The sequence below is a fragment of the Cyclopterus lumpus genome, chromosome 17 (assembly GCF_009769545.1).
Source record: "Cyclopterus lumpus isolate fCycLum1 chromosome 17, fCycLum1.pri, whole genome shotgun sequence".
NCBI lineage: Eukaryota > Metazoa > Chordata > Actinopteri > Perciformes > Cyclopteridae > Cyclopterus > Cyclopterus lumpus.
In genome coordinates, this window is record NC_046982.1 from 5,988,082 (window position 1) to 6,016,072 (window position 27,991).

The window sequence follows — 27,991 nt, forward strand, 5'->3', positions numbered from 1 at the left end:
TCTGCTTATCAGAGTATTCTTTTAAAATAATTCAAAAATAAATATAGATTACAGTTGGGATTTTGGGGGGCTAGTCAAAAGTTTCTCCTAAATATTTAAGGGACTCAAGGATATATATTTACAAAATGTTCTGATACGTTTGAACCTTTTGTTTAATTTTGTATAAAATACAATAGGTAGACGAATGTTATCTGTAACGGTTGTGAATATTTACACAAAACACATGTCATTACTGTAAGGTTACACCAATGCTACATTTGAGTTGATAATGGGATTGTAGTGTAATACCCACGACAAAGTAAATAGTTGTAATGTAAACAATGTAAACAAATGAATCCTGCAACGTGCGAAAACCAACTTCACTGGAACCACGAAGAAGGATTGGCCCTCTAGAGCCGCCGTAGCCGAGTCTGACGACAGAGTCGACTAGCACTGGCACCTGGGAGTCAAACATGGCCGGTCGAGGAGGAAAACAGAGTCGTTCGGGCGCTGGCCTTTCAGGCAGAAAGGGTGCCGACGAGCAGGAGGAAGAGGAGCAGCCGCTGCAGGCTGTCTTAGTCGCCGACAGCTTCAACCGGAGGTTTTTCCCGGTGACCAAAGATCAGCCAAGGGTAGGCATCGAGCTAGGCTAACGGGGTTCGCTAACTAACGTCCATGCTGTAAACAGTGACAGGGCTGCACCGACACACTGTCACAACGGAGCTAAACGCGTCACCATTGAGCCATCAATAGAGCAATTGGGTTGGTTTTGTTTAACGGCGCGCGTGGGGGTCTTACTCCCACCCCTGACGCCGAACAGCTACTCACAGTTCCACTTCTGACATCTGTCACGTTTCCCCCCCAATGACGACAGGCTCTGCTGCCGCTGGGCAACGTCGCGATGATCGACTACACCTTGGAGTTCCTCACGTCCACCGGGGTGCAGGAGACGTTCGTCTTCTGCTGCTGGATGGCCAGTCAAATCAAGGAGCACCTGCTGTGAGTTTCCGCTAACGCTGTGTGTGTGTGTGTGTGTGTGTTCATCCTCCTCCTCACCAGCTCTGCAAATCGGCCTCTGTGAGATGATGTGACTTAAGGTCTCTGTGTCTTGACAGGAAGTCAAAGTGGTGCCGACCCACCTCTCCGAACACGGTCCACATCATCACCTCGGAGCTGTACCGCTCCCTAGGGGACGTGCTGCGGGACGTGGATGCCAAGTCCCTTTTGCGGTCGGACTTCGTGCTGGTCTACGGAGATGTGGTCTCGAATATTGACATCGGTCCGGCACTGCACGAGCACAGGTAAGAGATGATAAGTCTTTATTATTTATATAGTCTGGAGAGACTATCTCCATCTGTGCTCCTGTACTACTATGGGTCACTTTGTCTTGTTCACAGGTATCGTCGAAAGATGGAGAAGAACATCTCGGTGATGACGATGGTCTTCAAGGAATCCTCGCCGGGTCACAAGTCACGCTGCGAGGAAGATGACGTCATTGTTGCTATGGACAGCAGGAGCCAGCGGATTTTACACTACGAGAAGACCCACGGGCTGAAGAGGCTGCAGTTCCCCATGGTAGGAGCGTCACATTTCGCCACATCTTTAACTTGCTTGGCCTATTTCTTTTATTATTTTGGATTGCCGATTGACCGTCGCTCCCGTTTGTTTTCGCAGAACATCTTTCACAACGGAAGCGACGAGTTTGAAATCAGACACGACCTCCTGGACTGTCACATCAGTATCTGCTCCCCGCAGGTTAGTTACAGTACACAGACGGGAGCTTTTGATCTGACCATTAGTGATTGAGGTAACAAGTGTTTGACTCCTCTTTCAGGTTGCTGAGCTCTTCACCGACAACTTTGACTACCAGACTAGGAATGACTTCGTCAGAGGGATGTTGGTCAATGAAGAGGTACGGCGCAGCCACAGTCCCTTCAATTGGGGTCATGTCATTCTGCAGATGCCATTCAGTGCATAACTGATTCCTTTTTTCTGTTTAGATTCTGGGCAACCAGATACACATGCACGCCACCAAGGATGGTTACGGCGTCCGAGTGTCCAACCTCCTCATGTATGACTCGGTGTCGTCGGACCTCGTGCGGCGGTGGGCCTACCCGCTCACCCCGGAGGCGAACTTCATCGACCAGAAGGGACGAAGCTGCACGTATTCGCGCCACAACGTCTACCGAGGGTCGGGAGTCAGCCTGGGCCACGGCAGCCAGATGGAGGAGAACGTCCTCATCGGCTCTGACACGAGCATCGGCGCCAACTGTTACATTTATAACAGCGTCATCGGTAACAACTGCACCATAGGTGAGCTCCCCAACCGGCAGCGTACGAAACTAAAAGCGCGTAATATAATTGGTGTTAACAGTCCCCCGTTGTATGTGGGTTTTTTTACGCAACAGGTGACAATGTAACCCTTGACCATGCCTACATCTGGAGTAATGTTCACATTGCCAGCAACGTGGTGATCAACCAGTCTGTGGTCTGCGACAAGGCAGAGATCAAAGAAGGCGTGAAGCTGAACAAACAGTGTGTCCTGGCATATAACGTAAGCGACGCACTCATTGTCATCATTTATCCTTCATGTCAGTTAGCTGAAACAGCATTTGAAAACTTATGTTTACATTGGCTCAAAAGCTACAGAAAACAACTCATTTAGACATTGAAACTGTTTTCAAATGCTTCAACTGCTAACTCTTATTAGCCAGCATATATAAATAAATATATATATATATATATATATATATATATATATACACACACACACACACACACACACACACACACACACACACACACACACACACACACAGTTTCTATCTCCATCTCGTCACTGTATTTGCTGGGGACTGTTTTCAAGGTGGTTATTGGACCAAACACCTCTCTACCCGAGGGCACTGTGGTGTCCATGCACCATCCGGACGAGGAGGAAGAGGAGGATGATGATGAATTCCTGAGTGACGATGCCGCAGTTGGTCACAGCAAAGACAAAACCAAACTGAAAGGTGTGTATTGAGTGTGTACTGACGTGCGCATGAGTGATACACAAAATGGTGAAATGTTCCGTGGTAACGAGCTGTTGTCCTTCGGTGCTCCAGCGTTTAATCCAGCAGAGGTCGGAGCAGAGGGGAAAGGCTACATCTGGAAGGCCGGCAGTCTGGATGACACGGAGGACGAAGAGCTGTTGCAGGGCCTGTGGGGTAAGGTAGCAGCGCTACTGGCTTAAGTTTATTGTAGTAAGTAATCCATTTCCTGTGGTGCTATGGTCCGTGTCCCAGCAGCCTGGCTTTTGTTTCCTGTGCAACAGGTTTGGTGTTGAATCCTGACCCCGAGAGTGAAAGTGAGGACAGCGAGCCCGATGACCCTGACGACCCGGTGATCCCCTCCCCCGAGATGGATGATGTCAATGGTGAGAGTCCGTTGATTTCACTGGTCTGTGGAACCGCATGACTGCCCCCTACTGGCCCCAAGAGACAACATAACAACAACAGAACCAGCGATCATTACATCACTCAGATTACCCCCACAGAATAATAATCACTAAACAAAATGAAATGTATTAATCACTTAAGGGATGCAACTAACTATCATTTGCATCACAGATTAACTTGTTGCTGCTTATCCTTGTTTACGCTGTAAATTAGGATAATTAGGCGCTATAAATTCCTTGTCATCTCTATTGCACAGAACTATGTAATTTAGGACTAATTCCAGGGTAAACGGCTCAGATATCTTAACGTAGATGCCCATCAGTAGGAAGGTTTTTTAGTAAAGATGATTAAGGAATAACAAACTTGCAAGATAGGGTTACCTTTGGTTACAATATTAAAGTCTTTTTATGCTTGAAGACTTCAGCCTCTCTGTGTGTGTTTGGCTTTGAGACGCCTTCTTCTCTGACTCTTGTTTGTTGGCCATGTGCAGTCTTCCAGATGGAGGTGCTCGGGACTCTGCAGAGAGGTTTGGATGAAAACATCAGCTGCGACAATCTTGTGCTTGAGATCAACTCTCTCAAGTAAGGAAGGAAGAACTTAAAATTGCACACATTGCTAATGCGCTCTTTCAAAAATGGCAGTTTTTCGCACATTCAGTTTGACACTCTCTCTTCAGGTACGCCTACAACATCTGTCTGAAAGAGGTGATGCAGATTTTAACGCGAGTGGTGCTGGAGTACCCTTTCCAGCAGCAGGGTCCGCAGCTTACCCCGTCACAATACGTTGCTCTGCTTCTGCCGGTAAATACATCTCGTGTGTGCAGCGTCGGCACGGTGGAAGTGAAGATCCTCAATTTTCAGTTCGCACTTTTAAAATCTTTATCCAACTCGCAGTTACTGAAGAAGTGGGCGCCGGTGTTTAAGAACTACGTGAAGAGAGCACAGGACCATCTGGACTGCCTGTCTGCCTTTGAGGAGCACTTCCTGGAGCAGGAGAGCCACTGGGCTGCCATGGTCAAGGTCAGGGTCAAATCTAGGCTACCTATTAGAAAAGTCTTCTGCAGCTTGCTCTGCGTTCACTAAGCTTGGACTGTACCTGATGCTGTGGGTGTCCCCCCGCAGGTCCTGATGAACATGTACCAGCTGGAGATCCTGGAGGAGGAGACGATACTACGCTGGTTCTCGCAGGGAGCCACCACCGACAAGAGCAGGCAGCTCCGCAAGAACCAGGGGGTAGGTAGAGGGAGAGCCGGGTCACACGGGACGCCGTCTATGACATCATTTCAGTTATGCAATAAATGGCGTGATACAATGCATTAGGAAATGATTCAAAGCAACGTTTCGGAAGAACATATTAAATGTTTAATATTTTTCGCCCGTCAAAGCCTGTTTTTTAATTTTTCTAAAATATTTAAATAACAGGAATAACATTGTAGCGAGTTGCAGAAGATTTCTCAACCCCCTCGTCTGTCACGTTTCTCTCCAACAGCTACAGAAGTTCATCCAGTGGCTGGAGGAGGCCGAGGAGTCTTCAGAGGAAGGGGAGTAATGAGGAGCGCTTAAGAAAGGACAACTCTGAAAGTTAAACTATCGTTTGGATAAAAAGGACTCGACTAGTTGATGTTAGCCTCCACAGCAGCTTTCTACCACTAAGATCCAGCAGGATGTTCTCTGTACAGTTCAAGCTGACATACATTTTAATCAGTGCCGCGTCAGGTCCAAATAAAGAAGAAAGACCCTCTGACTGATTAGAGATGCATCATCTGTCACAAACTCTCACACAATGTTATAATAGTTAATACAATAGAACAGTTGCTTTAAGGTTTTATTCAATACAAACACATCACTGATGGTTAACAGTGTTTAGACTTCTTTTTGGTGACATGTTGGACAAAGACTTGCAAGTCACAATGATTTAAGAGGTAGAAGATTATATATCTTCAGTAGATGCAGTAAAGAAAATCACCAAAAATCTGATTTTAATTCCGTCTCATCTGGACATGATGACTGGACAGAGATTAAATAGCCATAGTTCCTTTTAAAGTTAAACATCTTGCAATCAAAGCAAAATATTGTGAAAATAAATGATTGATGACATCACATTAAACTTACTTATTTCATCTCTATTTATAAAAACAAAATGTAATTATAATAACAAAATGTTCCCTTGATAAAGTAGCTTTGACTTAACGTCAAACAGCAGTGCACATCCTCATGCTCCTTGGAATACTTCTACTGGCCCAATGACTGCAGAACAAATACGAGATGGTTCGAGCTAATTTGTTCTTGTGACAACTCGACGTGCTGCTGTGCACCATTCGACCTGCGAGGACGTCGTCTCCAGGCTCCATTCACCCCTCCCCCGCCCTATGAAGTGGATTCTGTTAGGCCTAAAGACCTTCTCATTGCCTTCACTGAATTGCCACACTGGCAGGTGTATAGAGAGCTTTAACAAGATACTAGCAATGCGGTTCAGAATACTGTATAATTAAAAAGTGGGTTCTGTCCGCGACCCTAATGAGGATAAGCGGTATTGAAAATGGATGGATGGATGGTTCTGTCTTATTTCAAAACAGGAATTGACAGGTCAGTTTTGTTCATTTTACAGTTTTGTAGCGTTTTCTAAAATGCTATTGTGCTTTCTATGTTTCGTCCAATATTTGACAACTTATCTCCGCATCAGGATGGTTCTATGGAATCAATGATAAAAACACAGGGCAATATTGGGAGACCCCATAAAAAGCTGTCACAGCCATTCAAGCCGCAGCGTCCACATCGACGGGCCTACTTCGATCTGTCGTCCCGATTCCCCACCAGGCCGTAAACCACGCTGGCTAGAAGAGAAGCCCCCGTGATGCCGCTCACGGCGGACAGCATCTTCCACATGCTGGCCGATCTCTCGTGCCGGTCCATGAAGCTCCTGTGGTCGGTGGGAACCAGGATGTACTTGCGGCCGTCCCGCGGGGCCTGCAGCCTCATCACCTGACCCCCCTCCAGCACCACCTCACCGAAACCAGTCAGGGTGCACCCCACCCGCAGCATCTCCTCGCTCTCCTTCATCGCCACCGGCTTCTCCCCGCTGAGGCCCTGCAACAGCATGTTCGTCAAGCCCTCCTCAGCACGTCTCACTTTGTAGTAGACCGTGTCCAGGAAGCCCCCAGAGGCCTCCAGAGGGTTTTGGATCTTCACGAACAAGTCAGTGATGTAGGCGCCAGGGCTGACCAGGCTGAAAGGCACCGTGTTGTTGCTTTCTTTTCTGTTTGTTGTCCGAGAATTCCTAGAAAGATAATCAAGCTGTCATTAACAGGCCGGTAAATTGACAATTAGAGACACTTTTTTTGTGTGTTATTCTGTAGATTAAAAGCACCATGTGTTGGTGAGGGAGTTCCAGTATTTCCATTGCTCCTCCACTGCGATCTTCTGAATCACACCAAAGCATCGTGGGACAAACTGGCTGGCCAGAGGCTCCCCGTCTGCCTGCACCAAGCCTCAAAACAGACAAAGGAAACTGGGTTATCTGGGACCGATCCCATTCAAAACTGCATTCGAGACCCTGTCGTACCTTCTACTGCAACATACTGCAGTCTCTTGTGGGGAGACGCTCTCAGCACTTTGACCAAATGGTGATCTGGCTTGAAAACAGGTATTTCCTAAAAAAGTAAGAAAAAAAACCAAACATTCAATAAGCAGTTTGAAAAAAAAAAATCAGTACAATACTAGAGCTGTGTGAATACCTACACAGGACACACACAATGATGTAGGCTACTTGCCTTCAGCTTTGTCAGTTCCGTTTTCTTCTCTTGGTATAAATGATAGAAAAGGCCAGAGAAGGCCAAACTGGAGCCGGCACCAATCAACACCAGCGGGTTAATGGGAGAGTCAGCCATGTCTGTATCTGCAAACAGGAAGAAGCAACATGTCACAATGAGCTGCAGCACTTTACAGTCAATGGTCATTATCGGTGAAGAAGTTACGTCGCGTGTTTGGGAAGAATAATCCGATAAAGGGCTGATACGTGGAATAAAACGCACCTGTTAAAATTGCAGCAACAAACTTTAAGACATCTGCGGTTTGGTCACATTGACCGAATCCGAAAGCCTGCGATGGTTTCACTTCCTTGATCGGCCGCGTCATGTTTCATCAGCCAATAGGAAGTTAGCAGATCTTTACACATGTTTGACCAGCAGGTGGCAGCATGCACCAATGGTTGAAACACGTATAACGTTTATACAGTACATAGGATAGGAGGAGTGTCGTTTACACTGTTCAGTTTAATGTTGAGTAATGAAGGCAATGTGTTTAAAACACTGTTTGTCCTTTGGGTTTCAGCAGGATACGTGAACTCTCTACTTTCCCACACTTTTTAAAAACGTTATACTACACTGACAGGTAAAAATGCAAATAATTCAGAATTTTATCTGAATTAAAGTCCTGTTAAGTACAAGTATTGACAACTAATGTAAGTGGAAGTACAAGAGTGAAAGTACACATTATGCAGAAGTGCCCCGTTTTACTATATCAAATGTAAATGTTACTTTAATGTTGGGGTTGGAAAATGTGACTCATTTCTACTACTTCATATATTTTGCTTAGTTTAATCTTTCTCTACGCATCATGTTTTAGAAACTGATTGTCATATCTCAATCTGAAAGGTAACTGGAGCTCTTTAACCAATATAGTGGATTGAAATTGTTGGTGTATTTGAATTATAAAGTAGTGTAGAATAGCTAAATATTTTTATTCAAGTGCACTAACTATGTGTATGAATGCAATTTGTCGGACAAGAACAACTAGTGGTCACTATGATTAACCTACTGTAGTATACTGTCAAAAGCGCAGCAGTACATTTAAGTACTCCACGTTTCGAGGTACTTTCTTTAGTATTTCAATGTCACGGTACTTCATACCTCTACTTCATTGCATTTCAGAGGGAAATGTTGTACTTTTTATCCCGTTACATGTTTTGTTTTTTTAACGCATACAGGTGTTTTCGATTTGGCTGATTAGACCTCCAGTCAGATGGACGTTTGGTGGCGCGATGCTAGAAGTTACGTGATGTCAGCGAACTCTCAAACACGACGGGTGCAGGTACAGGAGGTCTCATTAAGCAACAAGTGACAACACCTGTGTGGCTGGACTATGGCTGTGTTTGGCTCTTACGATTTTACGTGCAACGTGTATGATCACTTTATGAAATATAATGCATTATTATTGATTAAACTACCACAGTCGTTTAGGTTAGAAAGTGCTCCATTTCCACCAGCTCCATTACAATGCAGCTTGTTTAATGACATTAACACTGACTCCGCATATTAAATATTTGTTTACTTTTCATACTTTAAGTACATTCACTGAACTAATAATTTTGAATGCAGGACATTTAGGTGTAATGGTATCACCTTCGCCTTGAATGTAATGTCCGGTTTAATACGGTTCACTGCCTGTTATCGTCATACTGATTAATATTGAGAATCTGAATGATGCAGTCATGAATGGGAGGATTTGCAGGCAGAAGTCATTTATGGAGACTGCAACAGACTGCACTGATTTTCAACTCCCAGATTGTTTTATTATGACTTTTAGATATCATTCCACCCAGCGTTTCACAAGATACGAGAAAAGTGGCGGAGAACGTACAATAGTTTGGCACAGCAGATGTTTTTCTCTTCTTCTTCTATTTCACTCCTGTTAATCATCTCATGACCTCTCAGATTTACCTTGTAAAACACCCTCGAGATGTCCCGATCACCTCAGTGAAGTGAACACTGCAGCAGCTAATCTCCTGATTAGTTCTTTAATGGAAGTTGCCAGCGTTGACCAATGCATCATAAAGTAAAGAGTCACAGACTTCGCCAGCTTCCCTTTTCCTCTGCCTCTCTCTGTGTACAGAGTAGCCGTTCTCTTGGCAAACAGTGCTTGAAATACACACCGGTTGTACATGCATGCTGTATTTTCTCCCTTCGTTTGAATGCTTTTGTCCAACTGTAGTTCCCAGCTCCCTTATTTGTGTATGTCTCCCGGGCTGTGTAAATAGTTGCCTATATTGACAATGTATCGGCTCTGCAGGTCATTCTGTAGATTTGATCTTTGTTGGTCCATAGCAAATACTCTGCAGGGACATCTCTGGCACGACGACTTTACAGTTTAATTCAATGCCTTGAGAAGAATGCCTTCATAGAGCTGCTTGTTGTCTAAATGTTCATCCTGATTCATCCCTCTCCAATATGCCCTTGACTGCACACTGAAAGCAAAATGGCATTCAATTCAAGTATTGACGTCGTTGGAGCACCTTTTTCGCTCAAACATGTGCAACCTTGGTGCAGAAGTCTCCAACCCCGCATGGAACAAACCCCTCTGATGACACAGACAACACGGACAGTCTCCCGTCTCCGTGAAGACGTGCAGTGGCTTCCTTCACCAACTGGTTGATGCGAAACCGAGCAGAACACCGGGAGTTAATGAAAAGTCTGGCATAATCTCGATGTCTAATGAATGGTTGTTATTCTTATTTCATCAACTCTGTAATAGGATGTCATGATCAATGGTGTCGAACGCAGCACTAAGGTCTAATAATACCAGTACGGAGATGAGTCCTTTATCTGATGCAATTAGGAGGTAATTTGTCGGTGTCAAATGTTTGCCCTGTAAGAAACATTTGGGTAAATATTTTGACCGAGGTACTCCTAATGTCTGACATTACTAACAAATGTGATTGTGCAACGTTAGAAAGGCTCCGTCTGAGAAGTAAGCGTGCGTATACACATCAGACCTCGGAGAGTAACAGACGGGTTTATGGATAAACACAAGAAACCAGAAATTCCACCAGCGCCATCCAAGAAGAACTCAAAAGCTCAAACGTGAACTTTCATCCCCGATGAAGGTTATTCTGACATCCATCGAAGCCTCGATAGTAAAGGCCGAGCAGTAAAACATCAAGATATGCTGCTGATGGAGGAGACAAGGCCCTGTATGTTGTCAGTAACATGTGTTCCTCTTGGTGGGGAGTGCATGACCCTCATCTCTTCAGACAGAGACAAACACACTGCCTGTTTTTCACCTTGCACAACTTCCACGGGGAGCACGACACATTTTTCAATGTTTCCCACACCGTTTCCCCTGAACTTCATGACAGTTTTAGGGGATGTAATATTCCCCTGCCTCCCCTTGTTCAGCTATATGCACGATACAGATGGGTGACACATTTAAGGAAAAAAACATGAATTCTCTTCCTAAATTGTGGATTAATTCATTTTCATCACACCATTTATGCTCCTCAAAAGATTTATTCCGATTTCTCCTTTTCAATTTGTCACCTGTCTTGCTGTAAATACTCACAGAATCATATCAACTCAAAAATTGCATTCATATTAATCTATAGCCCAGGTGGATAAAGTATTCAGATGCATTACTTAAGGAAAAGTACCAATACAACAGTGTAGAAGCAAGTTCTGCATTACAAACATTTTATAAATGTTATCAACAAAATTCAGGTATCAAATAAAATTGGCCCCTGTGATTATTATACATGACACTGTTGATTTCTGAGGCATCAAGTAGCCTTTTTCTGTCTTTTACAGTGCTTCCCAAACTGGGGGTCGGGCAGGACGTACGTTTGGAGTCCCCCGCCACACAGCCTTGCTCTGTTTTTGTCATTCTCTTAGGTTGTAGAAAGTCCTCTTCACAAACATCTGTTATTTTGTATGAAATGGTTGGTGAAAAAAGTTGTGTTTTGTACATGGAGGACAACACGCTGTCAAATGAATTGGAAGCTTAGCGTCAAAAAATGCAGATTTAAAAAGGGATAAGTTCCTGTTTCACGCTTGTAAAAGATGTAATATTAACAGATAACATCACAATATAAATAGAAGGTTAGTTTAGTGTTAGCAGTATAATTGGATCAATTAATATCAGATGGGCAAGATATGGAAAAACAAATCATAGTGTAAAACTATTCAATATTTAGAGCCCAAAAGCACCTTTGTGTTTCAAGAATGAGCTTGGGTTATTTATGAAAATTCAAAAACAAAGGATATTTGGGGGGAAATAGTTGCAACAGTATTCTCCCCTGGCTTGTAACACTGTGGGGACTTTGACTAAACACACGTTTTATTCAAGTAATTATTCCTCTTCCTTTGGGACTAAAATGATCACAAATGTAAATAATACGTTTTGTGTCTGAAATATAGTCTTTTTGTTTCTAAAATAGTCATCACTGAAGGAAAGAAAATCAACATATGCAGTGTGTCCAAACTTTTGACTGGTACTGTATGTTAAATACATTGTACTTATAGGTTAATTGGTTTCATTAGTTACTCGGTGGTTGTTCGTTCAAGCTCAAGCTCGAGAGGGAGGAGGAGGAGGAGGAGGAGGAGGAGGAGGGGGATGTCAGGAGCGGGGCAATCCACTCCACTCAGAGCGCAGGAACAGAGTCAGCAAGGAGACCGAGCCAACCTGCGCAGGATTACCACTCTTTCACTCTTTCACTCGTTCACTTATCTTTAGTTTTTTATCATCTTTTTTTAGTTTTTTTAGTTTTTCAAAGCCTCAACTATACTGTGACGGACATGTTGGTGGCGGCTTCCAACAGCGTGCTCATCCTTCTCTCCTGCACGCTGCTCCAACACGTGAGTCTCTTTCCAACACACTTCTGACGCTCCTCGCGACGCCAACTTGGGCTCGTTTTCAACGCGCGTCCGTTGTTCGCTCGTTTCGAGGTTGACGTGAACGCGCATAGATCCATCAAGAAGAGCGTTGCCTTCAAGCTCGTTGACGCGCGCACTGCCGCGCGCCTCCACCAGTTTTGGATGCGGGGCGCACCTCATGTGCCAGCTCAAGGCATTCATAACATGTGTGGAGGGAAGCGGTGTAGGAGGATTAAGGTAGTAATGGTGTACCAAAGAATTGTACTTTATTTTATTATTGGTTTTGTTATTTAAAGAAATGTCAGAACAAATGATATTACAATTTAAGCTCATTAAAAAATAAACAATAAACAATGAATCCTCTCCCATAATCGCAGCTCCGTTCTCCTCCTTCTCCCTCCAGCAGGTCTCAACACCCTCAGGCCAAAACATGTGTAAATGACATTTGGCACCAAAGCAAAGCGTGTCTGCCAGACTGATTGTTTTTTCGGTGACATTTATGTGTTTTTATGTCCCGGCTGATCTCTTTACACCACTAAGGTTCACCGGGAGAAGTCACAAAGTCTCCCAACAGCGGTGACCTCCTTTGTCGGCCTCTGTACCCTCCGGTCTCCATAGCGTCCTCATCCACCACTGTCTCCTGCAGAGGAGAATGTGTGATTCATGCTGGAACTCAGCTGGAGGTCAAGAGCCCTTAGAAGAGCTGTTTCAGGGCCTGTGTGTGGAAACATGAAGCGAAGGAAGAGACGGGTTGTTAGTGCTGGCGGTTGAGAGTGGAAATGATGATCATGATCCTGATGATGGAGCGCAGGAAGTTTTCTCCTGATACTCCAACGTGCACTGCTTAAGGCAGCGCTGATCCATCACTGACAGCACATTCTCCAATCCTAGTCCAGAGGTGCCCAGGGCCGAAGTTGCGCAGGACATGTGGCTTAAATGGGGGAGTCACCTTGTATGGAGGAGAGAGTATGGAGTCATATGGATAATAATAGCCCCATAGTACCAGTCTGATTAATGCCCACAAAGAGGAGACTCATCCACCTAAGAGCCAGCAATAAATCTTGTGGTCTCGCACACTCTCTGGAGGTGAACCCTTGTGGCTTCAGCTTCAACGTTGAACCGTCTTCCAAAATCCCCTCACATGCAAATAGTAGGGAATGCGATGGCTGAATCACAGTCAAAAGATTGATTTTGTGTCCGCTGTGTGGAGAGATTAATGGAGGCCCGGGTCGGGCTCATCTCAGGGAGACGGGGCTGACGTGTGAGGCGCTGTCGAGAGAGCCCGCCGGAGCACAGCTCATAACGTGTCACTAATAGACAAATGGTCCGAGCGTTCGAATACCACTGTGCAGAGATATGCAGATGAACGTGTGTGAAATGTTCCCCTTTGCAGGTGATTTCCGTGCAGAGCCAGATGTGTGACATGGTGAAGGAGATAGACAAGGAGAGGGACCTGTGTGAGGCTCAGATTGAGAACAAGACGACAGGTATGTGGTGTGTGTGTGTGTGTCTGTGTGTGCGTGTGTGTGTGTGTGTTCTTCTTGCCTTTATTTTCCAGGCTGCAACTATGTTTAATCAGAATTTGCCTAATCCACAAGTAGGTTCTGATCGAAGTGGCACAACGAACTCTAGAGACAACTAAAACCTTCCCTCTGGCTTTCACACCTCGCTCGGCTGAACGCTGTTTTCCATCTAACGGTTGTCACGCGCTTCAGTTTTAAAGTCAACTTTCTAATTGATGACATTTGACCTTACTTTTTGATATGAAATGCTATTGCAAACAGTACAGCAGAGAGTGTGCAACAATGGAACTCACTTAACTGATTTGTTGGTTTCAATTTATTGTTGCTGGAATTACATGTACTAAGTGGCGTGTTGCCTCCTTACAGCACGCAGCACATAACTAGGTTCCACGGGGAAATATTCGTGCTTCGTTGAGCCTCTATTGCCTTTCATTTTTAATCAAAACCTCCTCAATACTACCAGCATGTATCAAGAGACTCTGGTTACTTTCACAAATTGAAAAAAAGTAATTAAAAACACATTATCTTTTTTAAATGTAGATATCATTGTGCTTCCTGTAGATTCACTCAAAGGTAAATGCTGCCAAAGTAAACTGAGTTCTCATAGTGATGAAATGGTGAGCAGGTGTGGATGGGGAAGTGCCGTCTGCATCCGGAGACCGAACACTATGTGGACAGTCGCAGTGGTCTGTTGAATTCAAGTAACAGTGTGTAACAAAGAACAAAGGAGCTGTTTCATTAGTCAGGTCCTCCGCTAACTCAGGTTAACTCAGATCCTCCGCTGTTATGGACCCGGGGCTGTAACCACAGCTGACTCCAGCACATGAACACATTGTGGCTGCCATGGGAACTCCAGTGGTCCACCTTCACCTGAGGCAGGTTGCTGTCACTGGAATGGAGACGTCTCACAACTGCTTTAGACATATAAACTTCAATAAACAGCTGGTCTATGTTGTTATAAGTGCATGTGGTGTTTCCATGTTTGACCATTTAGAACACGCCTTTTTTTGGCCTCTCTCTCTCTCTCTCTCTCTCTCTCTCTCTCTCTCTCTCTCTCTCTCTCTCTCTCTCAGGTTGCAGTGGAACGTGGGACAAGATCACCTGCTGGCCCAGTGCTGACGTTGGAGAGGTGGTCACCATCCCTTGCCCAAAATACCTCTTCTACTTCTCCGGGGACGTTTCCACAAGTAAGAATTTGGTTTATGCAGCGCATGAATGTGTGTGTGTGTGTGTGTGAAAGGAAGAGAGTAAAGGAAGTGTGCAGGGAAGTCAAGGCGAGCAAGTGACTATATAGATGTATTCATTTGTGTGATGGTCAGCAATCTCACCAAGGTGTTTGGGTGTCAGTGTGTGGATGTAGTTACACATGAGGAAGACAGACTGATGTAAATGGACAGTGACACTTGTTACCCCAGTGGTTCAGATAAAAAAAACACCTAAGCGAGATTCGTTCAAGCTGCTCCAATCGATATTCTCATATTGAGAAAGGATCAAATGAATATGTGTAACGGGGGTCGCTCATGGGGTCGCTCATGGGGACAAACCCATAAGGGAATTATCACCTAATTCTGCAGCTCCCGTTCAGTTCTGAGGATTGTTTACCTTTTAGCTCATTGTTTTGGTTTTATGGACCTTGACTCTACTGATTTGGCTCATTCTGACGCTCTTATCGGGTCGTTTCCAGGAGCAGGCAGCTGTTTTCAGTAAAAAAAACTATACAAAATCTTGGAAGTAGAAATGTAACCAACATATTTAAAAGAATGACAGAGAAGCACCTGAGACCAGAAAGAGGAATTACAAAGTGCAAAGAGCAGCATCACCGAGGCTCATACTCGTGATGCCACTCAGGCCCACGATCACCTGTTTTATCTATCTTTCCCCCACTCATAAATCACAAAGAACACAGTAAAAACACATGCTGAGTACAAACAAATTCCCATCTAACGCATCAAAGACACATTCTGTTTATTTGTCTTCCTTTAATCTATGAGAAGCCTCAGGGGAGGTAGTAGTAGTCAAAAGAGGAACCACTCTCTTGAGGATTTATCGGCTGAATTGCAGCATGTTCCTACAGTTTCCCGTATTTTCCAGTCTCCTCAGTGTAGTTACGTATTTGTATGCAGCTGGCAGACAGGCCTCAATTTCAACTTTAGTGCCTTGAGAAATGTTTGGATGCATCTGGTAATTAGCTTGAAAAAACCCCAGTGAGCCTATAGTTCTTTGATGAGCTATACTTCTCATAAATATGTTTTAGTAACAAAGGACCACAACGCTATGTGTAGACTACCATGTGTCATTTGTCGTGACAAAGCCACAGAATTATGCAAACTTGGCAGTTATTCAGGTCTACGAAGCCTTTTAGCTCTTTTAGCCCATTTTAGCGCATATTGTTTCGGTTTTCCCGACCCACAAACTCTCACCGTAATTCAAGACTGATGCTTTTCCAACAGAAAAGCAGCAATAAAACAAGTGTATTATTCCTGCACAACACACAGACAAAGTTGGTAACCAGCTACAGTAGCATGGTAGCATTTAGCACAGTGTAGCATTGAGCAGCTAAAGCCAGGTACCAAAACCAAAAAGTTAAATGGAGAGGGAACTTTGGACTCAAAACCACCAGGTGGCAAGAAACATGACTCCAATTGAATGCTAATGTTGATTTGTGTTAGCCAAATTTATATATCATTTGCTACAGGCCTACAATTGTATAACTTACCATCATTTGGGGCAACTATGGGTCAGTGGTTAGCATGCCCGTCTTTCAATCAAGAGGTTGGCAGTTCAATCCCCGCCCTAGTCGATGTGTCCTTGAGCAAGACACTTAACCCTGCATTGCTCCCCGTAGCTGTGTCTAAGGTGTATAATGTAAAGTGTCTTTGAGTATCTAGAAAAGCACTATATAAATTAAATGGATTATTATGTAATAAATCATAAATGTAGCGTCTCAAGTGTAGCTTTGCTCAAAAATCAAAATCATGCAATGCACCTCTTCTACGTCGCATTTAATGGTGTGTCTGCTAACTCTTATAGGTCTGTCAGATTGTACCTGTCTTTGTGCGTGCGTGCGTGCGTGCGTGCATGTGTGTGACACCTGACAGGACGAACAACTTCACAAACTCAACCATTATGGAGATCAGCTGGAAGTGATTGCAGTGCTACACACCAGAGAGCCTCTGTGCAAATGGAAGAGGGTGTTCCTGTCCCTGTAATCCAGATTTTCCCCGTCATATTTGGTGCATGAGAGTGACTCAAACCGAGGATTTATCATCAGCTTGTGAAGACTCGGTACGGAGGAGAGGGGTTTTCTGGGAAGCCGAGATGTGACCCAGATGGGAGATAGTGGGACCCCAGATAGGAGAGCGCTCCAGGGAAAAGAGAAGGGACATATGGGGAATCACCAGATTTGTGGCGTTAAAGGAAGAAGAGGTATATTTCACCGACATGTCAAAAGTTCACAGAATCGACCGGTCTCCACTGTGCAGGGACTAGGATGAATTAAAGGGGGCCTTAAAAGAAAGAGATGGGATTGTAAGTGGCCTGTGCTGCACTGATGTGCATGATATCAATTATGCAGTAAATCAAAGAAAAAGTGCAGGTCTCATGGTTAATCCTACTTTGCTCTCAGGTCATTTAAGGGAGACTTAATCAAATGATGATGAACAGTCTGGGATTCTGTGGATTGTAAATTACTGTTGCAGTTGGGTCATAAATATGAGAGTTGCAGGAACTAAGAAAAACAACCTTGTTTGTGTAGCTTGACTGTTGTGCTTTTCGCAATTTATTCATTTTATTTTGAAAAGGTCAGAGAACGTCAGAGAAACATGATGTATGCTTTTCAAGAAGTTGTCCTTTTTGTGAAGGTGATGCAGTGCAAAACAAACAAAAAAGCCTCACACACAAAAACAAGCATTATGAAACGTGGCGCCACAGAGATAGATTCAGGTCATAAATGTAGTTGAGATAGACTTAGAGTTAGCCATTCTCATGAACTCTTTACCTAGAAGGCATATGTCTCACACACACACACACACACACACACACAGGCATTCATCTCTTTCAAGAACACACACGACTCACCCTTTATGTAAGCACAGAGTGACAGAGTGCCTTGCTGTCAATGGTTTCACCTCCATGCCATCATAATATATTCAGCTGAGCTGAAGCTAATCTTTGCATGCTGATATGAATCTTCATCCAAGATATAATTAGGAAAGACAAAGCATTTTACTTACAACATTGACAGAAAAGCCAGGATAATGTTTGTTTTTTTAAACTCTAAAAATGAAAATAATGATGATTAGGGTGATTAACTGGTTTGAGCGCTCCTCGTTGTCGTGCATGACACTGAACATCCGTGCAGTCATGTTTTGGGGGGATGATGAAAGCATTCTTCTGGCAATCCCTCAAACAAGCCAAATCCAGAGGTGGCATGGGCTGAAACAGCAAGGGCTTATCTTCTCTTTTGTGTCCTGTCATGTTGTTTGAGGAAGCTAAGCCTCCATCTTCTCTGCAATACGCTCAGGTATTTGTGAGCTGACCATATTTTAATGCCAAAACATTCTAAGACTTGGATTGTTGATCATTTCCCAACTAGGTCTTGATTTGATAGTGGCTGTGGAGCGATACGATCGGGAAATGTGAGGAATGTCCTACATTTAGATTTCTACAGCAGCATTCAGTGCAAGGATTATTTTTTCCGCCAATACACTTTCTTTATTGACAGGAAAGGATATAAGGAAATAGACAATAAGTGACTGAATGGTCAATCTGGGCTTCTTACTGCTGGTTACAGGATTAGATATGCCTCATGGATATTGTAAGAACGGTTTTCTCAATCTAAATAAGGATTAGTGTCCCATCTGAACATTGACCCATTTTTTTCCTGTTAAGGAAAATATATTTTCAATTACGTCATATTTTATCCAACATACACACATGTAGCAGTATGCGATCCAACGGTAAAATGTTCATTTGATATGCAAAATAATTTCTTGGCATTTCAGCATCTATTGGAGGATATATGAGACAGACAAGAACACATGTAATGAGAGAGCGAGATGAGATGAACAAAACCTCCAGGCCATTACTACATGTCTTTGAACTGTTTTAGTTGGTTTCTGTATCCATTCATTCAATCCATCTTATTCTATATAACTAGTTGTCTTTTTCACACTCTAGTGAACTCAGCGTACTATACAGAACTCTAGCGTCCTCAAGCCTCAGAGCTCTACTCTACCTAAGAGGTCTAGTCTACTGATCTGTACCCAGAAATTCATGTTTACACATCGAAGAAATTGTCATTTCTTCGATGTGCAAACATACAAAGATCTGAAATTATGTTTCTCCCCTTGTCCAACATAAAGTGATAAAAGTGATAATAATAATAATGATAAAGTGCAAAACAGATAACAACAAAGAACATGTAGATACTCTATTGTAGAACTCTACCCTCCTCTACTTTACTGTTCTCTCTCATGTACTCCTGATACGACTATAGCTCTCCTGTACTGTAGAGCTCTCTGTTCTATTCTACTCTCTATTCTCTAGTGAGCTCCATTTTACAATACTGTACTATACTCTAGTAAGCTCTAGTCTACTATACTGTACTGTACTCCTGTAAATTATAGTATACTGCACTTTACCATACTGTACTTTACTGTTAGATCTAGTGAGATCTAGTCTACTCTACTTTACTCTTGTGAGCTTAAGTTTACTGTACTGAACTGTACTCTAGTAAGCTCTAGTCTCCTACACTGTATTGTACTCTAGTAAATTATAGTTGACTGTACTTTACTGTACTCTAGTGAGCTGTAGTCTGTTGTACTGTGCTGTACTGTCTCCTACTAATGCCCTTTCCTCTCTTCATAGTCACTTTGGGCCTTTCACTTATGCCCCTATGAGCAGGCCAGAGTAAAAGTATGTCTCTGCTGGCCTCCTTCTGTATGTGCTGCCTGAGAGTAATTCAGCAACAGATGGAGGCCGATACACATGGGAACCGTCCCGGCATGCCTGAGCCGGTGGGACGACCGATCCCCTTCAGTCATTCCTTCCATTTCCCTCTGGTATTTGGGAGTATTCCAGCGAGACACATACATCTCAGTGTAACATAATTAATTGAGACTAAATGTAGAAGGTTTACCTTGTGGCTCATACAGTCCCCCTCCCCCAACACACACACACACACTATTATAATTGTTATATTATATAAATAAGGAATTCTGGTTGAAACGCACTAAATCGACCACAGCAATGAGTTGTGTTCTTGCAACAGTGATTGAATATTCTCTCCGTCCTCTGTCCCTCTGCTCATTAGGTAACCTGTCAAAGTCCTGCACTGAGGGTGGCTGGACCCCAATCAGCATAGACTCTTACATAATGGACTGTGGATACAATCCCAACAACACCGTGGATGATAATACGTCGGTATGGCAACTCTTCTATGTGCTGGTGCTGAGACTTCATGTTGGATGTCAAACTCAGTCCAGATGAGCTTTACTGAATGTCTTTTTTCAGGGAGAGTTCTTCGACGCTATCAAAGTGGGTTACACCATCGGTCACACCGTGTCCCTCATTTCTCTGACGATCGCCATCATCATACTGTGTCTCTTCCGGTAAGGAGATCCATCAAAATGCTACTTAATGTCCCTGCGTAAAGACAATCAAACACCTTCTCTCCCATCATTTAGAGTGATAAAACCCCAGACTTCCTGCATTTTATAGAGGTTTTACAGTGTTTTTCACACCGTAATGTGACTGCACGATTTTGTGGGACGCGACGTCCAAATTTGACATTATCTGCCGTTGCGACAGTTGTCAAACAAAGCGAGGAGCCATAAAGTCAAACCACTTAGACGGGCTGCTGTTGCTCACAGCTCCCTTTTGACCTTCAGTCCTGGGGTTGCGGAGAGAAGAAAGTGAACACAAATGTTTGCATGACACTAATCAATAAGACGTTTAAGTGGCAGGTGTGTGTGGCAGTCTGTTCAGTTGGATGTGTTTTCACATCTGGAGTGTTTGTGTGTTCTGGCCTAAACAACATGGGATGTGTTTACACCTCGGGGTTGTAGAATGCCAGTGGTTTGGACTTTCCAGCAGTGACACAGGATGTAAGCAGCGTATGCTGTTTACGTTCGGCTGCGGACGCCGTTTTCAGACAGCTGGTTGCTGCTGTGGTTCATCGCACCCGTCCTGCTGCGATGACTTGATGGGTTCATGCAATTCACCCCGAATCATAAGCTCACCGGGAAGGCATTTGTTTGAAAACGCCCAGAAAAAGAGGATTTACATTAGTGACATTTTCCATGTGAAAAAAAAACTGTTTTGCACCTCTGTGCTAAATGTCAATGATGTTTTACACTTTTTTCTACAGGATAAATATAGATTTCACTGGAAATTAAGTCTGTGAATTATCTGGTGGATATTTCCTTGACATTTATTCAGATTCGCATGCTTTGGTGCACAAACACACAATCAGATGTTTTTTTGGGATTGGTCTCGTAAACAGCTCATTTGAGTTTTTTAATCAGAGGGAAAATGTGTCAAGAGAGTTGTGTGCGCTGCTTTCCCTGCTTGATTGAAATCATCTAACTGTTGATTTGTCCTATTTTGCAGGAAGCTGTACTGCACAAGAAACTACATCCACATGCACCTGTTTGTGTCTTTCATCCTGAAAGCAGTGGCAGTTTTCATCAAGGACGTGGTTCTGTATGAAGTCGGGGAGACAGACAATTGCCAATCACCTGTGAGTATGCTGTAAACTCTCTGTGCTCCTGAACGCCTCCATCTCGCTCACCAACAATTTATTTTATTCGCGAACCCGCACATTTTATTGATTTTCTTTCCTGCATCATCAAAAGCCCTGCATCATAGATCAAGTAAACTTGTCTATCTGATGTACGAGCGGCTGTTACTTTATGTCCCTTGAGCTTAAGCAAACTGCCTGGTCAAGTGCCTGTGGGTGTAGCAGTGTTTGCCAAGTTTCTTCCACTCCTGAGACGACGTTTCCTAATTCATCTGTCCAGCAGGATCCTGTGAGAGTTCCTGTTTGCTGAACATTAGGCCTTAACTGAAGAGAGCTTTGTCAATAAATCATATTTGGAGATCTGATAGCTGGTTTTGCCCACTTCATCTCGACAACATGACCATGGCAACAACGTCAAAACGCTGAGTTGAGATAAGGTGTAGGATAAGCCACTGGATCAGGCACAGTTCCATATAATAAAGCCGTGTTATTGTTATTTGATTGATCAAGACACTGACATCAGTGGTGTTTATTCAGGTCTTGCACGCTGAATCAACCGCTTTATTACACAGTGGATTAGACCAGCAGACTGTAAATCACCTGCTTTACTATCTCTAAGAGCTGATGGCTGTAATGATTGACTTTAGTTGTTTCCCCCTCAGGGTACACAGATTGTCCCGGTCCAAACACAGCTGCTGTTCCTCTCAACTGTTCCTAAACTAAAACTAAAGTTTTGTAGTAAGCGGCGCATTAAAAAGGAACCAATTTTACACACCAAGATCAGTTTACTAGTCATGAGGAACACTACTCAGTCTGGGAAATTATGTATATTGTATATTGCCAAAGTGAAACCAGATAAAAATAAAAAGCGTTAAAAATTAGATTGACATTTGTGGGACAAATTCCTCACCAAATTCCATATGTTTTAGAAATGGATGGTGTCTTACTGTATTTTCAAGAATAGATTTTTCAAGTTTTATTAGCCTATAATAAACACCTATACACCTTCCTATAAGTCCTGGACACCTTGGTGGGACGTCTTCGGCTCAACAGGGCAACGAGTGCAGAACAATGTTGACATTTGAGACTTAAGAGTTGGAAAACTTACATGAGAAAAAAACGTTGGTTTGGATATGGAAGAAACTTAAAGAGTGTGGCCTCACTAATACATGTCTATGGGAGTTAACGTTTTTTTTTTTATGCCAACAGTCGTTGCTTACTTTGTCTTAGTGTCAGTGACACTTTAAGCTGTTAATTTACTGTTGTTGTGTAATGCTTTAAACAGCCACCAAAAACACAATTTTCTCGTGGTAGCCTACTGTGAGGGACTTTAGACATAGAATATCAACATGAATCTCAAATGCACTTTGAGTGCAGATTTAATTAGTCTAGCGGACATTAGAGAATTGTGTTTAGTTATATCATGCTCATATGAATTGTGATAATGACTGCTTCCTTAATGCTGCTGCTGAAGTGAGCCATCAATACTCATTTCATTTACTAAAAACGTTCTCTGTGCAGCCTCATCCACTGGCAGCTTAATTTTTTCTTCACCGCTTGAAATGTAATGTGATTGCATTCATCTGCATCCACTGGTAATGCAATAAGCCACTTACATCCTGGTTCTCCTGTAGGTGGGCTGCAAGGCAGTGGTGGTTTTCTTCCAGTATGGGGTCATGGCGAGTTACTTCTGGCTGCTGGTGGAGGGCCTCTATCTCCACACTCTGTTAGCCGTTTCCTTCTTCTCTGAGAGGAAGTACTTCTGGTGGTACATCCTGATCGGTTGGGGTACGTACCAGCTACGTTCATGAATAGATCCAGATTGGATCCATCCAGTTGTCTGCAGCGGCAGCCAGAAATTGTCAAACACCCATCATGGGAGGTCCGTCAGGCGACTGTCTGTTTTGTCTTACCTGCAACAGCCACAACACACATGATCATATGTAAATTCACAAGAGAGGTTTGTATACGTGCAGATGGAAAAGCTGGGCCTATTCCATCTGCACGTGGATAAGTCTGGCTGCCAGTTTTAGATTAGCTGCAGTAAGCAGCTGCCACTCTGCTCCCCTGTTATAATTCCATCTAAATGTCCTGCCATGCTTTTGATGCTCTTCATAGGAACATTGTGCATTAAGCGAATCCATGCAGGTATTTATGTGAATAAAAATAATTCTACCCCGAACTAAGACGTCTGTCAATTTAGACTTGAACTCTTGCTATCCTCAATGGAAAGCTACATTTGGCAACAGGGATGCTCTTTTGGAAAATACATTACAGTGTTTTTCATTGTCCTCTTTCAAAGACCTACTTTAGTCCTACAATTCAAATGTTATTTGCCTTTGAAATGTATATTCAACAACCATTTCCAAAATTTCTGATGTCCTATTTTCTGATGTCCTATTATCTGGCAATAAATTCTATAAATAGTCCTGACATGTTGTGTCTGCCAGCAGGGAAATGGAAACAAGCCTTTGACTTTAACTGCAGATACCTAGGATAAGCCAATATTGGCACAGTTAGAAAATGATGAGCATGACCAAAATGCAATATAACTTTAGCTATGAAATCGTCCAAAAGATACATGCTCAAGGCTCACCGTCATACTTGGTGGTGTTGAGTCAGTGAGGTGTTTGTTTGAAATCGGGAGACATAGCCTAATTAATAGTTTCATATCATTTTGATGTTGAAATAATTTACAACAAATTCTGTTCATGTTTCTTGTTTGCAGGCGCTCCAGCCATCTTTATCTCTGCGTGGGGGATCACAAAGGCTTATTTAAAGGATCCTGGGTGAGTTAATAATTTGTCTTCACTCTAATCTTGTTTATTACTGTTAGTTATCAGTGCAACGGCTTTAAACAAGACCCTATCAACATAGCTGTTCTCAGTGGAGGTCTGTGCCGGTGAACTATTCATCTGAAACATGCAAAGTCGTACGCCTTTAGTGTTCCATCTTTCAAAGCAAAAACATACATACTTCTTCAAAATGAAATGTGCTTTACTCTATAATAATTATTAAAGTATATGTCAGAAATGTGTAATTTCCTAAAAAGAAGAAGAAACAAACATGTTTAAGCTAGCTAGTGAGGCACAGCTAGCATGAGCTAACGTTACATTTACCCACTCTCTCCGACCCGTTTCCTGTAACTGAAAAATGCAGTTTGATAATCTGACCTGATGGTAATTCAATATGGTATCCCACATAAATGAAGCCGACGCAAGTTACCAGCACTGCTCAAGGGTAACTGGCCTAGCTTAGCAGAGTAAGTTAGCACACACTGCCCCAGGCTTGACTGGAATACACAGGATTCAGTGGGGTATTCTCTCTCTTATCTCTCCTGACAGATGCTGGGAGATAATCGACGACAGGCCGTGGTGGATCATCAAAACACCTATTTTGGTCACCATACTCGTGAGTCACCCGCGACGCCACATTTCATATGCAGCTCCTCAGAATGCAATCGCAGCAATCGGTCTTTCACTCTCTCTCGGCAGGTGAACTTCTTCCTCTTCATCTGTATAATCCGAATTTTGCGACAGAAGATGAATTGCCCCGACATCGGAAGAAAGGAATCCAATCAGTATTCGTAGGTTTTCAGAGCACACAGCATCTCCATCAAAGCATGGGTTGCATGTCATCTCTCATCCGGTGACACTGAATTAATTACTTTATGCCGTCAGCAACCATGGCTCTCTTGCACAATGACGAGCAGTTTTGACTCAAGCTTTTTGTGGGAACAAAAGCGCGTGGAACAAAGAGAACACAAATGTTCTTTTCACTTTTTCTATTTTTTTTTTAGGAGGCTGGCTAAATCCACTCTGCTGTTGATACCTCTGTTTGGCATAAACTACATCATTTTCGCCTTCATCCCTGACCACATCCACTCACAAGTGAGGATGGTGTTTGACCTCATTCTGGGGTCATTTCAGGTAACGTCCCGTCACAGCGTAAGTTTGCGGTCTGTCAACTTTCTAAATGTCAGACAGAAGCGGCACTACTTTATGATGCGTGCCTAATCCATCATGACAGGGTTTTGTGTTTTAGGTCAATATTTGTGCCACAAACATGGCACCAGATAGTAAAATAGATGTGATCCTTTGATTTCGTAGAGGTACATCAAAACAGCCTGGTAACATGACTACGGTTTGTCTCATTAAGCAAGTCAGTGGTTTGTTTAACTGATATGTTTAATTTGATGTGCTTGAATAACGAGGCCGCTGATTCACTGGGTATTGAATAGAACGTGAACGCTGAGAGCCAAGCGCAGGGATGGAAACCAAGCAATGGAAAGTATTCTTAAATTGTAACCGTTTTAGCTCAGAATGATAACTCCTGGGAACATTTCCCAGAGATCTAAATGATAAACCTTCCGCCTGGGCCTGAAGTTGAAGTCCTAATCTAACCGTCATTATTCATACGCAAGCATTTTGACTGTTTCCCCAGCAGCGCAATCGCATTGGTATTTGTTTTCCTTTTTTTATTGGGGGATAAGTTTGATCTTCTTCTTTCTTCTTCAGGGTTTTGTCGTTGCAGTTTTGTACTGCTTTCTGAACGGCGAGGTAAGTAGATACAAAAAAAAGACATCTCTTTCATATGTTCTTTTATGTCACTAAATCTAATTTTCAGTCCCCCCCTCTCCATGCCCCCCCCCCCCTCCTTCACCCATTTTGTCCACCCTGTCGTCTCTCCTTGCAGGTACAGGCGGAGATTAAGCGTAAGTGGCGCAGATGGATGCTGCAGAGGTTCCTGGGTGCTGACAACAAGTACCAGCAGCCCTCCATAGGCAGCAACGGTAACAACTTCAGCACCCAGATCACCATGTTGAACAAATGCAGCCCCGCCACCCGCCGGGCGTCTGAGTGCCAGGAGCACCTCTCTGCCATCTGAAGCACATCGACGGTTCACGCCCCCTCTCTGTTTTCTATCATTTGGGTACTGTATTGTACGCACGCTCGCTGCTGCATTTGCAGTCGATATTGGTTACTGGAGGTTAATGTGACAATTTAGTACTGATGCTAATATTTGTTCATTGTTATCCATAACCTGTCAAAAAAACAAGAAAGACAAGCGACCGGTGTTTTTCCTTGCAAGGGCGGAAAGGGCACCTGGAACCAGTTACAGAACACAACACCTGTTTAGTAAATGGGTTGAATGATTTCCTTAAAACGTGAAGAATTGATTTCCTAAAAAGAACATTTCATAAAGGCGAACAGACAAGTTTGTGCTACAAGGTAAAGCTTTGTTGAGATCACATGAGGAGTCAACTCTCCAACTAGCTGTAAGGAAATCAGTGATCAGATTATTATTAACAAAGTCTTTCATAACGTACATGCGTGCTGCAGGGACAAAGACCTTCATGGCCACTATGAATTAAAGGGAAATGGAGCTCTTGGCCAGCGTTTTCCAATCTGATGTTAAGCAATAGTTGGACAGAGACGAGCTGTGTCCTATAGGAAGCAAGATGTTTATTAAAAGGGCGTGTTACACAAGAGGACTCCAAGCACTTAACCTAATGGCCCATGTTGCTGAGGGAACCAATGCTAACGATGCTAAGGACAGTAGTCACAGAGGAGGACCAACGTCCTGGACGCCCATCTCCTGTCCGTGACAGTTTTACACGGGGAGGCATACACTCTGCTGAATTACTGCCGGATAACATTCCAGAGGAGCCTCTAAACATCCCGCTTGTGAAACATATCTCAGATTACAAAGGCTTTTAGTTTTGTCTGAGTGCACAGGCGCTCGGTAGACGCTCCTTTTTACTGCTTCTGCGACTAATGGACCAGATGTGTTCCGTTATTAGTCCACAATACACAACATTGTGAGTAAATATGTGGCCACACTGCTTGACTTCCATGGGGTGGATTTGCATAGAGAATTAATCCCATTGCGTTGTGAGCTTCTCTATTCTTTTTTTTAATTTGACACACATTCATTAACTTCAGTCAATAGATTTATGACTAGTGACTGCAAAACTAACATTATTCTCATCAGCCTGTGCTGCGCTCCGAGTTTAGTACTTATTAACAGGCTAAACTAAGAACGTGAACATGGTAAGCATAAACCCATCGTCATCGTGAACCTGTTGGCAGTAAACTCAAAGCACGGCCTCACAGGCGCTAGATTGATTAACTATTTAGCTGACACCGTGCATGATAGTTGTTATTCTCTCTGTTTAATAATGCTTTCAAACGTTTATTTGAGTTCACCTCAAACAAAACAAGGAAAAGAAAAGACATTTTCACACATTAATATACAGGCAGTGACGGTGTCACGTTTCATGTAGGGAGCCGTGTTGGAGTTCGGTGTTTACTTTAGTGCTCCTGTGCCAGTGTGTGTCTGAAACTGAACTGTAACCAACTGAACGTACCTCAGAGTCATTGCACCACACAGCTGTGAGTCTTTAAATGTGAAGCCTTGGTTCCTGATGTGTTTTGTGTTGAAGACACAAAGTGCTCAGGTGTCAACTGGAAATCGATGTTTACATTTAAACGTTCCTAACTCGCCACTTAAGTGTCTCTCATTTGTCGCCATGTACATTTTGTGTGAATACTGTGGATGTGGATGAAGATAAGAATAAAACCATTTGTACTGTGTCGCTTAAATTAAGCAAAAAGCAAAGGAATTTTATGAAATAATGTAACAAAAAAGAAAAACAGATGTACAATGT

The 27,991-nt window shown here is 43.3% G+C and overlaps 3 protein-coding genes across 3 annotated transcripts; 2 read left to right on the forward strand and 1 right to left on the reverse strand.

Annotated features, from left to right (window-relative positions):
* Positions 1 to 28: 28 nt before the first annotated feature.
* eif2b5 (eukaryotic translation initiation factor 2B, subunit 5 epsilon) lies at positions 29 to 5,526 on the forward strand. The gene is made up of 16 exons (XM_034555991.1): positions 29 to 611; positions 854 to 978; positions 1,095 to 1,280; positions 1,377 to 1,554; positions 1,654 to 1,734; positions 1,814 to 1,891; positions 1,980 to 2,292; positions 2,388 to 2,533; positions 2,846 to 2,990; positions 3,084 to 3,185; positions 3,293 to 3,394; positions 3,907 to 3,997; positions 4,093 to 4,216; positions 4,310 to 4,435; positions 4,538 to 4,648; positions 4,905 to 5,526. The coding sequence occupies exons 1-16, from the start codon at positions 453 to 455 to the stop codon at positions 4,962 to 4,964; spliced, it is 2,127 nt and encodes a 708-aa protein (XP_034411882.1). The 5' UTR covers positions 29 to 452; the 3' UTR covers positions 4,965 to 5,526.
* LOC117746711 (mitochondrial ubiquitin ligase activator of nfkb 1-A) lies at positions 5,228 to 7,550 on the reverse strand. Its single transcript, XM_034556013.1, has 5 exons — positions 7,447 to 7,550; positions 7,186 to 7,310; positions 6,978 to 7,065; positions 6,783 to 6,903; positions 5,228 to 6,692 (listed from the first exon to the last, which is right to left on the reverse strand). Exons 1-5 carry the CDS (start codon positions 7,547 to 7,549, stop codon positions 6,200 to 6,202), a joined length of 930 nt encoding a protein of 309 aa, XP_034411904.1. The 5' UTR covers position 7,550; the 3' UTR covers positions 5,228 to 6,199.
* Positions 7,551 to 11,852: 4,302 nt separating this feature from the next.
* LOC117746702 (vasoactive intestinal polypeptide receptor-like) lies at positions 11,853 to 27,915 on the forward strand. The gene is made up of 13 exons (XM_034555999.1): positions 11,853 to 12,039; positions 13,451 to 13,544; positions 14,654 to 14,767; positions 19,894 to 20,003; positions 20,094 to 20,191; positions 21,192 to 21,321; positions 22,956 to 23,109; positions 24,050 to 24,110; positions 24,666 to 24,732; positions 24,816 to 24,907; positions 25,121 to 25,250; positions 25,839 to 25,880; positions 26,017 to 27,915. Exons 1-13 carry the CDS (start codon positions 11,980 to 11,982, stop codon positions 26,206 to 26,208), a joined length of 1,344 nt encoding a protein of 447 aa, XP_034411890.1. The 5' UTR covers positions 11,853 to 11,979; the 3' UTR covers positions 26,209 to 27,915.
* Positions 27,916 to 27,991: the final 76 nt, after the last annotated feature.